The following is a 16,204-nucleotide window of genomic DNA, read 5'->3' as shown; positions in this document are numbered from 1 at the left end:
TGATAGACTGCAGTCTTCCTGAAGGAAGGGGATGTTTTATTTATGTTTTTGGTATCTACAGTGCCTAGCATATGGTGGGCATTTAACAAATGTTGACTGTTGATAACTGAAATCTGAGAGGAAATGAATAAGCAATCTTTTACCTCATCAGCCTCTCCTAATCATTTTTTGCTAGAATCATTTCATTCTTAGTGCTAACAATAGATCAGATGCCAGGGGACCTGGTGCTTTGGGCCGATCTTGATGGTCAGATAGGAAGTGATTTTTAGGAATGTGGGGCTAACTAAGGGAAATAGCAGACATGGTTTGGGGGTAAGAAAGACGTTCTGCCCAGAGACGTTCATGAGTCACAAGTATGTTTGCCCTCACTAAACATATAGATTTCTTCAAATGCACCTTCTACCAAATGTAGCCCAAGTTCTGAAATCGGTGCTTGAAAAAGCAACAAGAACTAGGTGGGTCGAACAAACTATCTGCTCTTGGGGTCTCAGTTCTCTCTTCTGCAGATTGAGAGCTTGGTATAATTGAACTGTAACATTCCTCTGAGTCATTCATAAAACGCTATGATTCCCCTTAATGAGGATAAATTCTAAAAATGCCAGGGCAGTTTCAGGAGGTTGAAGTTCCCAGAGCCAAGCTTCTGCCTTGCTTTGATCATTCCTAAGCCCCAGGATCAGGAGCTATAAAGGACCAAGATATCCCCTCATCTTTAAGCTGCAGTAGAGTTGGTCGGACATCCTCATCCTTGATCACCTTGCCTAGGAATCCCAGAGGACAGGGGGATCAGGCAAATGGCTAAAGAAGCTCTGATTTTTCCTACAACCTCCTGTTCCTGCCAGGGAGTTTGTATTGAAAAGCCAATCTAAAAACTTGTTCCTTTATAATGAAGAAGTAAACTTCTATGATTCATTTAGATTTAGAGCTGGAAGGAAGCTTAGAAATAATTCAGTCCAATCTAACCCACTTTACAGACAAGACTGAAACTTCAAAATGCTTAAAAAAACTTTTGTTCAATGTCACAAAAGTAGTAGTGTGTCACCTCCCCAAACTCCTTCTACATTTTCAAATAAGAGTAACAATATCACCACACATTTCATATGGTCCTCCCCTCCACTAAAGTTTTTCCTTATCTCTCCCTTCCTCCACATCCTTCTTCTACACTCCCATTATCTGCCCCATTCCTCTTACACACAAATATACCATTTCCTGGTGAATCAGGGAAAGGGGCCAGGAAAGTTCTATTGCAACCATTTTAGTAGGGGAAGATAAATGTCTTGCTCACATTCACAAGCTTGTTAATGGCAGAGTATGGACTAGAACCTGTGTCTCCAGGGCTTAGAGTTCAATGTTCTTTCAGCTAGTTCACCTGACTAGACTTGAATCCACCCCCTTGAGCCACCTTTCAATTATTACTTTGGTAACTTCCCTTTGGTGATTAAGGTCTTTAAATCTTTCTTTGACCCAAACCAGCCCTAAAGATGCTTCTTCTGCTTAAACAGTCTGATCTCATCACTTTCTCCCTCTTGCTAATGAAGTGTTAACCAGAATGCCTTGTGTGAGAAAAGAGAACATGGGAATCCCTGGATTCTTTGCCAACACTAAGGAAATTAGATTTCCATTTAATTTTCATCCCTACCACAGCTACCAGACAGCTAGATGGTACAGTGGATAAAGCACTGGAGCCAGAGCCAGGAAGATCCAAGTTCAAATCCAACTTCAAACACTTACTAGCTGTTTGACCCTGGGCAAGTTACTTAACTATGTTTGCTTCAGTTTCCTCATATATAAGATGAGCTGGAAGAGGAAATGGAAAACTAATCCAGACTCCAAATGAGGCCACAAAAAGTCAGACATGATTGAACAACAACATGACAGAGAGCTGGTCTTGAAGCCTTAAAAACCTGAATTCAGTTCTGCCGCTGACATACTGGTTCTGTGGCTCTGGACAAGTGATTTAACTTCTCAGATGAACCTTAAAAACTTTAAATTACAGAGAAGAAGCTGAACGCATCTGGGAGTTTGCAATAGCCTGAAATGATAAGTCCCATCTCTATTTTTCCCCCTTTTTTGTCCTTATCAGTCTTTGAATCACTCATCCAAATCTACCTACTTATCTAACAATGGCATCTTATTTTTTTCAAGTTATAGACAATTTTTAACATTCATTTTTTATAATTTTGATTTCCAACTTGTTTTCTTTTCTGCCTCCCCCTGCAAAAAAGTAAGCAGTTTGCTATCAGTTGTATATGTGCAATTCTGTAAAAGGTATTTACACATTAATCACTTGATTCATCCAAATTTAAATCATAAGGATACCTGAAACTCAAAATGCTTATGTTCTTTGCAAAACACTCAGGCACTTTTCAACCCAGTTTAACCCATACCAACAATGAAAATAACTCTTTAAAATTTTGCATTAATTATCCAAAAGTATCCATTCATTTATAAAGGAACACAAATTTTATGCAGCATAACACTAATTCTAATAAAAAACCAAAGCTAAATACATCATTAATGGAGTCACATTAATTGGTTTTCATCTTATTATTGTGCTTGCGATGCTCACCGCTCCTGGTGCTAGAAGTAATGACACCCTCAGATTTACAGCACGGCAACACCCAGATCAACTTCTTCTCCCTTTCTTTCCAGAATCTTGATTCTACAACTTTTCTCCTCAAGCTATGGCCTTCCAGATGATTTTTCTTATGCCTGTGGCTCTGGAACCTATAGAGCAGATCCCATTGATGTCTCAGGAAGCAGGATACAGATCCTTTGATTGATGTACTAAACAATCTCTTCCTTACCTAGCTTGGGACAATAGCAGATCTGGCAAATGTCCTTCATTACTTCTATTGCTTTTATTGTGGGTTTTTTTTTTTTTTAAGTACACACACATTGAAACGAATCAATTTCCCAACTACTTTAAAGACACTATCTTTGTTGTGTGTGCCTTGTTATACTGACACCGTCCTTCTCTCTTCCAAAATAAAGAGTTACAGCTCCTTACAAAACCATCCCACATTATTTGTGTAGTTCTATTTTTTTTCTAATAATGCACCACTGTTTAAATTTGAATTAGAATACAAGGCTCCTTGATGTCCCTCCCAGCTCTCAATCTACAATCAGACAGGGGTATGATTGAGGGATGAGTCTATTTTGGTTTTGCCTTTGGGAGGTTCATGCTATTATTATCAGCATTTTATAGATGAGGAACAGAGACTGAGAAACATTAAGTGATTGGGGTTACACAGCAAATAAAGTGTCTGAAGAAGGATTTGAAATTGGTCCTTCCTGATTCCAAGTCCAAAGCATTATGCAGTAAGTCATCTAACTATCTTTGGATCATCAGTGTCTAGCACAGTATCTGGTTTATAGCACGATCTAGGTGTTTGTAGCATCAAAATAAGAGCTTTTTCTCCAAATGACAGCAAAACTACCATTGATATGTGGCAATTCTTGTTCAACTCCAGGCATCTCCAACAAGGATTGGTAATTTTTTTGAACACTGACTGACTGCTAAGCACCAGATACATACAGAAAAATGCATCAACACCTGTTATCAAGGACCCTGAAATCTAACTGGGAGATACATAAAAAAATAACCAAGTCTATAAGGAAGCAGACACTGGTATTTAGCTAGTGGTGCAAACAGTAAGTGATCCAGGAATTCAAAGGAAAGACATATCACTCTGCTTTGAGGTAGTCAGGAAGAGGTTCCCAAGAGGAAATAAAATAGGAAAGCAGTTGTATGGGAAAAGTAAGGCAATTCATTTTAACCTCTCTGGAACTTAGTTTCCTTATCTGTAAAAATTAAATTAGCCTGGACAAGGGGACCTCCATGGACCTTTCCAGTTATGATCCTTTGACCCAGAACCTGCCCAGCAAACTTTCATCTGCTCATTTACTGACATACGTTTTCATTGCTCCACCTAATAGTACTTACCTATGGAGCTCAGCTTATGAATTCCTTCCTTAAGCAATTCTTTCCCCTGACCCAAAATGGTATCCTTTCCTTTCTAAATTCTGTCAGTATATATTACATATAGCACTCAAGTGACATCCTAAAATTGTTAACTCTATGTAGTCTCTCCATAAGTCAGTTTTCTCATCTTAGAAATGGGGGTTTAAAAGGAATAACCCTAAGTTTCCTTTTAAATCTATGTTCCTATGAACAGATATCTGCCTATAATTCTAAGATCTATGGTTATCTGCCAAAATATGAAACTTTTGTAATATGTCTAGGAAGGTTGCCTTTGCTCTTTTGTGGCCATATCTGCTACTAAGTCCTCTTTCTCTTATCTGACCAAAGTTTGAGCCCATAGTCTTCCAATTGTTTAGCCTCTTCATCCTAAAATCTTAATAGGTATTAAATGAATGATTTCATAGAGATTCACATAGGGGAGTAAACATCTGTATTTCTCATCTAATACAATCCACAGGCCATTTATGTAGTATAAGAGGCCTTTGAGAGGACGTTAAAACCATATGGGGTCAAATACCATTATTACCAGCTCCAAAAGACTGTTCACATTCTTATTTCAACCTGGAATTGTGTTATATCAAGTGCTTTCCAATACATTGGTCATCTTTTGGGGCTCTGAAATTTGTGTTTTAAAGGTATATATTACAGCAGGACTTAATGTGGACACTTCTTTTTTTTTTATTAGAAGCCTCAGATTACTTTGTAAATAGGAGCAAATTGTTCCCAATGACACTCCCTGGAGAGCTGGCATGATGTTATCTCCACATGGAGAAACTGGTCCTCAGAGAAATTGTCAGTCAGCAAAACCTGAAGAATTCAGGTTCTTTACCCTAGATCTAATGATTAATGTAGTCTCCCTTTCTAGGATCCAGGGCACCTGCCAACACCAACAAAATCCTGCCCCATATCTTCTCCCTGCCTATCATTGATGTCCAAATCCCACCATTAATTCATAGGGTTAAGACCGTATGCAAATACAAACTGTATCCAGAAACTGAACAATGTAAAACTTTATCAGTTATTAATACTTAAGTACAAATAAAGTAATTGAATTCCCTTCTTAGAGTTAGGTGCCCATAGAAAAAAGAAGCTTAGATAGGTTTTAGTGGGGGGGGAGGGGGAGAGAGGGGGAATAAAATAAAGAGGTTCAGAGGTAAGAAAATGGGAGCAGGGAGAAAAAAGCTCAGACTGGATAACTAAATGGTCTACAGGAGGGAAGGAAGGTGATATGAAAAGACAAGAAACAAATACTGATATGCTAAGATAGATAACCCCAAGAGAAGAGAAAAAGCTTCACCAAGCTTTTTTTTACCTTGAAGGCATTCCTGTTGAGGCCTGTATATTAAATGAATAGCTAAATCACCCAAAAATGGATCCAGGTCAAACATTTGAAATCCATTCTCCTTTGGCTTGTAATTTAAAAGAAAAAAAAAGTTCCTAAGCCAATTAAACCAATGAAACCTCTTAGTAGGCTTTCATCAACAAAACTGTGAAAGTCTTTTATTTCACAGATGGAAATGATTAAAAAGGATGTCAAATTCCACTCATACATTTCTTATTTCTGCACCTGTAAGTTCTGGTCTGGCCATTCCCTCCAGAGCACTTAAGTTGAACAAACATAACTCAAACCTTAAAGATATGCAGTGTGCACTTGTTATTTATTTTTCATGGCTCCTATAAATGGCAGTCAGACTTTCCTTTCAAATAGGTTCAGTTCATGTTTAAGAAAAAGACATATGGAGAATGTTAAGTTTGAGGAGCGGGGGAGGATGGGAGAGAAGAGAAAGTCAAAATTCATCTATGTCATTGGTTCCCATTATGACTAGATGCAAACAGACACCAAGAGATAGCTTCTTGACAGCTTCTTGAACCAAACAGAAGTAGAAAATAAAACAAACAAAAAAAAACCTAACTCTTTTTAACACAGTGGTACATTCTAGAGCCTGGAATAGGAAAAAAAAATAACTTTTTTAAAGTAACAAAACAGATTTTAAAACTAACTTGGACTACCAATCTCTACCCAGTGAGCAACTCTCCTTATCTTTTACAGGATTATTCTAGGTAAATGAAGAGGTCTGCTGTAGGTGAGCAGAATCTTCCTCCTAGTAAGAGTTTTCAAAATCTACCAATGTAGCCCTAATGTAGCCATCCCCATGTACCCTCACAAATTGGGAACTAACAGCACTGAGGAAAAGCATTTGGGAATGGAATAAGAAGGAGAGAGTTCCTGGAGAAAGTGACCTAAAAAGACCTAAAAAGAACAAATCTTTAGTCAATCAACAACTATTTAAGTACCTTCTATATGCATGGCTTATCCAGGGGTCCTCAAACTTTTTAAATAGGGGGCCAGTTCACTGTCCCTCAGACTGTTGGAGGGCCAGACGATAATAAAAACAAAAACTTTGTTTTGTGGGCCTTTAAATAAAGAAACTTCATAGCCCTGGGTGAGGGGGATATTTGTCCTCAGCTGTCGCATCTGGCCCGCGGGCCGTAGTTTGAGGATCCCTGGATACTATTGCTTTCTGTACATCTAGATATAGGTACCAAACCACCTCCAAGTCAACATCAAGAATATTATCTTTCTCTCTCAATCCATCTCTCCTTAAACTTCTCTACTTCAATTGAGACCATCATCATCATCCCCAGATATTCTGAATCATCCTTACATCTTCCCTTTCCTTCATTTCACATATATTTGATTTGTTGATTTTATTTCCACAATATCTCCTTTTCTGATCAATTGCAATGACCACAAAAATTCAAGTCCTTAATACCTCTCATCTGAATGACTGAAATAGTCTCCTAATTGTTTTTTTTTTTTCTGTTTTCCTCTCTAAACTATTCTTCATAAAAGTTAGCAGAATAATATTCCTAAAGCATAGTTCTGGCCCTCTACTATTTCTAGGATAAAATACAAAATCTTCAGCTTGACATTTAAACTTCTTTCAGCATGGCTCAAACATATGATACTTGACTTAGTTCACATTAATCTCATTTATATGCTTTATATTTCAGCCAAACTAACTTACTTGTCATTCCTAGAAATTAATACTCTCATTGCCTATTCTTTATGCCTTTACAAATGTTGCTTCTCAACAGAATTTTATTTTTCCAAATACATGTGAAGACAATTCTGAACCTTCATTTTTAAAACTTTGTATTCTAAAATTTCCCTCCCTCCCCCTTAGCATCCTCCTCCCAAAAAACAAGCAATCTGATACAGATTGAACATGTGCAATCCTTTTAAACTATTTCCATATTTGTCATCTTGTGCAAGAAAAATCAGACCAAAAGGGAAAATACCATGAGGAAAAAACAAACAAAAAAAGGTGAAAATACTATGTTTCAATCCGTATTCAGTCTCCTTAGTGTGCGTAATCTCTCTCTCTCTCTCTCTCTCTCTCTCTCCATAAATGACATTTTTCATTGTAATCTATTGGATTTATCTTGGATCACTGTATCATTGAGAAGAGAGAAGTCTATCACAGTTGATTATCACATAATCTTGCTGTTACTGCATACATACAATGTTCTCCTGATTCTGCTCACTTAGCATTCTTAGCATTTATTCATGTAGTTTTTTCAGGATTTTTTGAAATCAGCCTGCTCATCATTTTTTACAGAATAATATTCCATTACATTCATATACCATAACTTATTTATTCATTCCCCACTTGATGGGCATCCATTCAGTTTCTAATTTCTTGCCACCACAAAAAAGCTGCTACAAACATTTTTATGCATCCATGTTGCTTCTCATGATTGGAATACACTAGTTTTTCAACTCCATCTCAGAGAATTATTCTCTCCTTTAAGTTTCAGCTTATGTTCTTCTTTCTATGGAAGGTTTTTCATGCTCACCCTAGCTGTCAGCTCTCTCTCCTTGCTCAGATTATCTTCTATTTACTTCTCTGTTCAGCTACCAAGTTTCCCTTGGTAGAATATAAGCCTGCTAAGGGTTAGATCTGGTTTTCATTTCTCTTTTTATCCCCAGGGCTGTTCACATAGAAGGTATCTCATAAATGCTGATTTAGTTTTGCCCTCTATGAGTGTTCAGTCTAGTAAGAGACACAAATAGGGGCCAGATGACCTTTTATAAGGCATGTCAGAGTAAAAGTTCTTTTCATGTATAAGAGGGGCTAGATAGTCAAAAGATCATTTTTTAACTTTCAAGTTCCATGATTCTTTGATAATTCTAACCAGAAAAGAGGTGGCTTTGCTATGGCTTTACTTCCTTCCATCCTTATCAAAAGGAAGGGCTAAAATTCTTCCTCCTTCAATCCTTATCACCAATCAAAAGTGTTCCATATCTGTTTTAGTAGGATATTTCAATATATTGTATAAATATGAGGGGTCTCCCAAAAGCCGCAGATGTTATATAAAAGTGTTACATGCTGTTCTTCTGATTCAAACTTTAAGAATTATCTGCCATGGGTCAAGCACAAGGATCCAAAGGACCCAAAAATATCCCTGCCTTTAGGGAGGCTCTCATCCTCCTGAAAGAAGGATGATGAACCATGTGTATTCAGCAAAGCAAATTACAAAACAGATGCAAAGTAAATACAGAATCATTGGCTTGTGAGACCTGTGCTAGTTTTATAGGATTAAACATTCTACCCAATTTTTTGCTATTATAAAAAAAATAAATTCTTCCACTTTCAAGCCCCAAAGCCCTCGGACTATGTAACTCTGGGCAAGTCAGCCCCTAAGAGTTTCCATTCCCTTCCAGTTTCCATAACTAAAGTAGAGGCTGTAAATATTGCATCAAGCTGCACTGATGAGACTGTCACTTTACCCTGCCATCAAAAAGTCACTTTATTAAATGCCTGTGAAAGTTATTCTTGAACTGAAACTGATTCCTATTTATTTCCCTTTGCAGCCTGTCTCAGGGATCTCTTGCAATTGTGCTTTTTCTCCCTTTTAACATGCCCTATCCTCCAAAATACAAAGAAAAACAAGGAAACTATACTAAAAACAAGAATAAGAGCTTATACCTATTAAACATACTAAAATGTGCATGGCTAACTTTGTCACAGTTACATCATTTCATCTGACCCTCTCTATAATCCTATGGGTAGACGCTCTCTCTCTTTTTTTTTTTTTTTTTTTACAGGTGAGAAAACTAGAGGCTGACTCGCCCAAAATCAATTGAGCAAATACCTGAGACAGAATTCCCAGGCCTCTCTGACTCCAAATCTCATGCTGTATCTACTACCCTACACTACCAATAGCTTATATTTTTCACATTGCTTTTAAATTTACAAAGTGTTCTCCTCAAAACTCTGAGATAGATGTTATAAATATTCCCATTTTACATAGAAAAAAAAATGAGGCTCTGCGATGATGTAACTAAGGAAGTATAAGGACCCTTCCCAGAAGCCAAGTATCTTGGTTGAAGTCATAGAGCTGTTTTCAGTCTACCATGCTCTCCCTCTCTTGCATCTGATCACCATCTAGGCTTTGAAATTCTATCTAAAGGAATACTTCTTCTAAAATAGGTTTTCATCCATTCAAGTCCCCAATATCCATTTGTTTAGCAAATATATCTCAATTGCTGAAGCCCCGGGGTACCCAAGGACACACTTACTGCTCCATGGTTTGGTGACTGGCTGGCTCCCTTTTCTTCTTCAGCATCTGGCTCTTCGTTCTCCTTATTATCAGTATAAGAAGAAGCATCCGGGCCTGAATAAGTACTAAGCAAGTCTGGCAAACTTGTAGATGGATATTTGAGGAAGTCCACTTCAGAATTTTCCTATTGGGAATACAATCAAAAGCCCAATGAGTGTCATGTGGTAGTCCAGTTCAGAGAGAGGAGAAAGCTTAGCCAGGATCCAGGCATTTGCCCAAAATAAGCCCTAAAATTAAAAAAAAAAATGCTAGACATGTCTAAGTTGGCAGATATTCAATTTTTCATCCAATGTTTATATATATATATATATATATATATATATATATATATATATATATATATATATATTTTTTTTTTTTTTTTTTTTTTTTTTTACAAAATTTTCACTTCTCAATACATACTTTCCTATTTTCCCTGCCCAGGAAGCCAATCTTTGTAGTTCAATCTTCCCTTGGTCTTCTTTTCCTCCCTCCCTCCATCTTCTTTTTCTCTTTCTTTCTCCTTCCCTCTTTAAAATCCTTTTTTGAGCATATTAACACATATGGGCTGTGTTTAAGAGCTCTCTAAAAGACAAACCCATTGAAAAAGTTCACAAATCTTTCAAATTTTTTCTGGAGTGCCTATCTGAATGCCATACACCTATCTAAAATTCCCCATATATTCTTTAGGAATGAAAAATTCCCTGTAAAACTTCATAAGGATTTTAAGATCTTGGGCATTGTAGAAAATACAACCAGATTCTTAGGAGCATTTAGCAAACTTTGCTTTGAAATATTTCTTATAATATCACTTGATCTCTGTTCAAACACTATATCAAAGAGGGAACCAACATACTTGGAAATGAGTAGTAAACAGGATCATAGGTTCATAAATGTAGAGGTAGAAGAAACCATAGACACAATGTGGTCTAATCTCTCTCATTTTAAAAACTCAGGGCATGCCTTCAAAGTGACACAGGTTATAGGTAGTAGGGTGGTCAAGATTTGAACCCTGGTGTGTATCACAAAGAAATTTTTAAAAAGGGAAAAGGACCCACATATGCAAAAAATGTTTGTGGCAGCCCTTTTTATAGTGGCAGGGAATTGGAAACTAAGTGGATGCCCATCGGTTGGGGAATGGCTCAATAAGTTATAATATAGGAATTTTATGGAAAATTATTGTTCTCTATATATTTCTACCATGATTAACATATATTGAACTACTTGCCATCTAGAGGAGGGAGGGGAAGGGAAGGAAAAATTGGAACACAAGGTTTTACAAGGGTTAATGTTGAAGAATTATCCATGCATATGTTTTGAAAATAAAAAGCTTTAATAAAAAAGTTATTGTTCTATAAGAAATGATCATCAGGATAATTTCAGAGAAGCTTGGAGAGACTTACATGAACTAATCTAAGTGAAATGAGCAGAACCAGGAGATCATTGTACGTGGCATCAGCAAGATTATATGGTGATCACTTCTGATGGATGTGGCTCTTCTCAACAGAGAGATGATTCAGGCCAGTTCCAATACACCTGTGATGGAGAGAGCCATCTGCACTCAGAGAGAGGTCTGTGGGGACTGAATATGGATCACAACTTAGCATTTTCACCTTTGTTGTTGTTGTTGTTTGCTTGCCTTTTTTCTCTCATTTTTTTTCTTTTTGATCTAATTTTTCTTGTGCAGCATGGTAATTGTGGAAATATATTTTTTAAAAAAGATTTGAACCCAAGTCTTCTGATTTCAAATCCTGGACTTTTACTGCCATATACACCACACTGCCTCAATTGAATTTTTTTGAAGGAGATCTGATCTGTGAGGATCACACGGCATTTAAGCATTTTGATCTTCTCTCTCTGACCCGGCACAGCAGACAGACAGCGCTAGCAGCTGGGGGTACACGGATGGTGTGCCCAGCCTGGAGTCAGCCAGGCTCACCTTCCCGACTCCTGGCCTCAGACACCTACTCACAGTGCAACCCTGGACAAGCCTCTTCACTGCTTGCCTATTTTCTTCTTCTATAAAATGAGCGTAAGAAGGAAAAATGCCAAATCACTCCATTATTTCTGCCAAGAAACTCCCCAGTGGGGCCTGCCAACCAGACTGGGTCACCCGAGGGGCCTGAGAGCTTTCTCACAAGGGAAGCCCAAAGTCATGCAGGGCAGCAAGGCCTAAGGCAGAGCTGCACCAGACAGGGGCAGGGAGCAGCCCTGGTGGTCTGTCCCCGCCTGTGCTGGGAAGTCCCACAGCCCAGTTCCCTATCCAGTCCCACTCCTGACACCAAGTAATGTCATCTAGGCCAAACTGCCTCTAACCTGTGGAAGGCTGAAGCGGAACTGAGCACACTAGTGGCAGAAGAGTCGGGAACTTCCAAGTGAAGAGGTATCAGACACAGGCATCCAGCCCTGCGCTTAGCTGGGGGCCTCACAGCGGTGGGCCCCACTTTGGTGCACACATGTATGGCCAAACAAAGAGGCTGGCAGCCTGGCGTAGCCACGGCGGGGAGACCCTACTATGAGACAAGGTTACCCAGTGACAAAGTCCACTTGTGGCAGGGCTTCCTGTCTGGGGCTGGCAGTGCCCACACAGGCTCAGGGACATCATCATTGCACAGGGAAAGGGCAAAGGCCGAGCTTGGGACACAGTGGCCCGATGGGGCTCAGCTCTGGAAAACAGGGTCTCTCCTCAGCAGGTACAGAGTCAGACTGAACCCCAGCAACATAGAGTGCTGGCCTTAGGGCAGCAAGGTAGGGAGTTTAAATCAGGCCTCATAAGGCTACTGGCTGTGGGATCCTGAGCCAGTCAGCTCCTAACTTCATTCCCATTTCCCCAGATGTAAAATGGGCATCATTTTGTGGTTGTTCAGTCATGTATGACTCCATTTTTTTTTTTTTTTTTTTTTTTTTGCAAAGCTCGGGAGTGGCTTGCTATTTCTTTCTCTAGTTCATTTTACAAATGAGAAAACTGAGCTCAACAGGATTAAGTGACTTGCACGGGGTCACCCAGCTAGTAAAAGCATCTGAAGCCAGATTTGAATTCAAGAAGACAGGTCTCTATCCATTATGGCATCACATAGGTGCCCTTAAATAGGGATCATAATAGGGCTTATCTATGGTTGTCTTGTGAAGATCAAATAACGATATTTGTTTTTTGTTTTTTTTAAAGTTTTTTTAACATGCTAAAATATGTTAAATCCAATATATGCATACATATTCATACAATTATCTTGCTGCATAAGAAAAATCAAATCAAAAGGGAAAAAATGAAAAAGAAAATAAAATGTAAGCAAACAACAAAAAGAGTGAGAATGCTATGTTGTGAACCACAGTCTGTTCTCATAGTCCTTTCTCTGGGTGTAGACGGCTCTCTTCATCACAAGAGTACTGGAACTGGAAAATGACAATATTTGTAAAGCACTTAGCACATATGTAGCATATAGTAGCTGCTTAATAAAGGCTTATTTCCTTCTCAGCTTCTACATCTACAAAACCAAGGTGTTGAAATAAATAAGACTTTAATGTTCTCTTCATTTCTAAATTCTGTGATCCTAAATTTTGTTTAACCCATAGCTTTTTTATATAGTGTATCAGTCTTGGTAAACCTGAGCAACAAAACCCATCCAGTCAAGTATGATGACTGAAATAAGAGGACATGGGTTGGTGCTACAAAGAAAGTTTAACCCAGAATTCTAGGAGAACCAAGAATGTCCAAGTATGGTCCATGAAGATCACCTGGGATGATTCAGAAGATTCATGTTTATAATATGTGATTATGATCCTGTTTCTGACCCTAATTAACATGTAGGCAATTTGATGAAAACCAGGTACCACTCATTGATGTTTCCCTCTTGCTCTCAAACTCTGGGAAGGTTTCCTTTTAAGAAGATGAGTTAAGTAGTTAAGTAGTCTTTTAGGGTTTCTTCTCTGCCTAAATTGTTTGTAGATATAAAAAAACTGAAAAATCATTGGTGACTAAACCCTTAATCCCATCCTCCTCTACCTTTTTAGATAACTAGGATTTCCTTTGAGTAAAAAGTAATTACAATTGCAAAATACTGCCCCATTTGCCAGTGTCCAATTGGTGACCAGTCCATCCTTCCCTTGATTTTTCCCCCCTCCTCTTTCTTTTTCCTTCTGTCTCTGTCTGTGTGTCTGTTTCTGTCTGTCTTTGTCTTCTTCTGTATATCTCTCTGTCTGTCTATCTCTGTGTGTCTCTCTGTTCTTCCTCTTTTCTTTTTTGTCTCTGCCCCCTTCTCTCTCTGTCTGTGTGTCTGTCTCTCTGTTTCTTTCTGTCTCTGTGCATGTGTGTCTGTTTATCTGTTCCTGTCTCTATCTTTGTCTCTGTATCTGTCTCAGTCTCTCTTTCAGTGACTGTTATCTCACTTGTGTAAGGTTTTTATTTGAATCAATGCTTCAAATCAGAGACTATAAAAGGCTGATCCTTAAAGACAATAAGTGAAGGGAGGGGCCAGAGGAAAGGAACTGGACTAAAAAGTCATCTTAAACATGTGGAAATCAATGCTATTCTCCTCAGTCTGAAGGAGGGGCAAAACCCTTGGTTCAGTTTTGTCGATATGCCTCATGGCATGGTTATCTGCAGGTATATAAGTGGGACAGATAAAGTAGGTGGAACCTTGGGGAGAGATATGACACGCCAGATTTCTGCCCAGGAAATAGTTGGGCTGTTCAGAGCCTGACTGGGGTCCAGGACAGGAATCATGACAGCACACTCCTCAGGCCAAGGGCAGGGGGCACAGCTCCACAGCGTTGGCTAGATTCCAGCAAAAAGATGAATGTATCCCCCCACACCCAACACACATTATTCAAAAGGAAGGAAGCACTAGGAAAGCCTTGATCCTGGTATTCCTTTGGGGCCGGAGGCAAGGAGACCAAAAGAACATTCTGACAGAAGGAAGAAGTCACCCAATTGCAAGTAATCCAAGGCATGACATTAGCCTCAATTTCCAATGAGATGCATTAAACAAAAGAGCAAATCACATGACCTTTCTGAGTGTGAGCCCAGCTGGACACTGAGGAGAGGGAGCTCTAAAGCTGGGGCCCACCTCGGGAAGCCAAGCCCTCTTTCCCGAGACTGGGAGAAGTTTGGGGCCCCGCCTCCAGTCATCACAAGTAAGGCAGCCTGGCACAGCCAGCAGGGAGCCAGCCTTAGCATCAGGGCAATACTGTTGGGTCGTATACCTGCTGAGCCCCAACTCTCTCAGCACCTCGGGCACTCCTCCAGGCGTCACTATGGACCAGCCCACTAATCGGCGGAGAGTTCTCATGCCAGGAGTCCTTACAGACGAAGGCCTTTCCTTGTGAGCCCTTCTCTAACACTCCCCAAAGGGAGCTCAAACGCAGCAATTCTCCACAATAACCCCCACAACAATGGCTAGCCTTACCCAGTGCTTACCCCATATGCCAGGCACCGTGCTAAATGCTTTACATATAGTGTCTCCTTTGATTCTCACCACTACCTTGCAAGGCGTATGCTCTTAGTATCCCATTTTACTGCTGAAAAAACTGAGGCTGACTTGCCCAGAGTCACACAGCTAATGAGTACCTGAGGTTGTATCTGAACCTGAACAGGGCTTCCTTCAGGTGCCTAGGAAAGGGGGAAACTAGATAACAATTGGGGCGAAGGGATTAACACGGTAATTAGTTGTAGAAATACACCACTAGCTCTGTGGTTTCAGTGTTATTAAGAAGTCTTAGATAAAGAGACTCCTTACAGGGTAAACTGGGGCCTTTTCTTACAACTTCTGGCCTTAGAGTAGTGAGAGATTAAGAGAGTCACAGCCAGCATATGTGAGAGGTAGAATGTGGACCTAAATTTTCCCTTATTGGACTAATGATTTAGTAGGTCAAGGTGCTTCTCTTATGACTTTATAGCAAAATATATTTTTATTTATATGTAATATATGAAATTTTTATTATAAAATATATAAACATCATATAGAATTATATATATATATATACTGAACAATACAATAACATAAATATAACAACATTTGTATATAATATTTCAAATTATTATTCTCTTATTACTTTATATTTTATGGGTTTTAGTAAAACTGATTTGCATTTCTAACATTCATCAGGTCAAGTAAGAAGGTATTTATTGTTTAGTACCTGCTCCGGGCTGTGTCTGACAGTGGGAATACAAAAACAAAACACAAAAAGCTGACCTAGGGCCCAAACGAGCTTCCTTCTTTTATATCAGAGGATACAATACAGATATATCTGAGCATATACAAAGTAAGTTTAAAAACACAAGATAATGTTTTGGGGGTGGGGGAGAAACCAGCAGATAGGAAGGAGGAATCAGGAAAGATTACATGAAGCAAAGTCACTTTAGCTAAATTTGGAAGGGTAACCACTGGTTCTATGAAGCAGGGTTGGGGGAAAACCCATATTCCAGTTCTGGAGAACACACAGGATTAAGAAATGGAGCATTGTATACAAGAAACAGCAAGAAGACCAGTTTGATCAGAATACAAAGGACATGAAGGGGACTAATAAGTAATAAAATTGGAACTCTAGGTTAGCACTATACTAAATAGTGTTTTAAATGCCAAACTAAGTATTTAGTATTTGACTTTAAAGTATAATAGG

At 38.9% G+C, this 16,204-nt stretch overlaps 1 protein-coding gene across 6 annotated transcripts in view; it reads right to left on the bottom strand.

Moving 5' to 3' along the window:
* PDZD2 (PDZ domain containing 2) overlaps positions 1 to 16,204 on the bottom strand; it is a 348,056-nt gene that overhangs the window by 100,237 nt on the left and 231,615 nt on the right. For all 6 annotated transcript variants that reach the window (XM_031945886.1, XM_031945887.1, XM_031945889.1 and 3 more), the window contains one exon: positions 9,570 to 9,734. In XM_031945886.1, the coding sequence (XP_031801746.1) occupies positions 9,570 to 9,734 (165 nt within the window). The remainder of the gene's footprint in view (positions 1 to 9,569; positions 9,735 to 16,204) is intronic.

The sequence above is a fragment of the Sarcophilus harrisii genome, chromosome 1 (genome assembly GCF_902635505.1).
Source record: "Sarcophilus harrisii chromosome 1, mSarHar1.11, whole genome shotgun sequence".
Taxonomy (NCBI): domain Eukaryota; kingdom Metazoa; phylum Chordata; class Mammalia; order Dasyuromorphia; family Dasyuridae; genus Sarcophilus; species Sarcophilus harrisii.
This window is presented reverse-complemented; position numbering and strand designations above follow the sequence as displayed.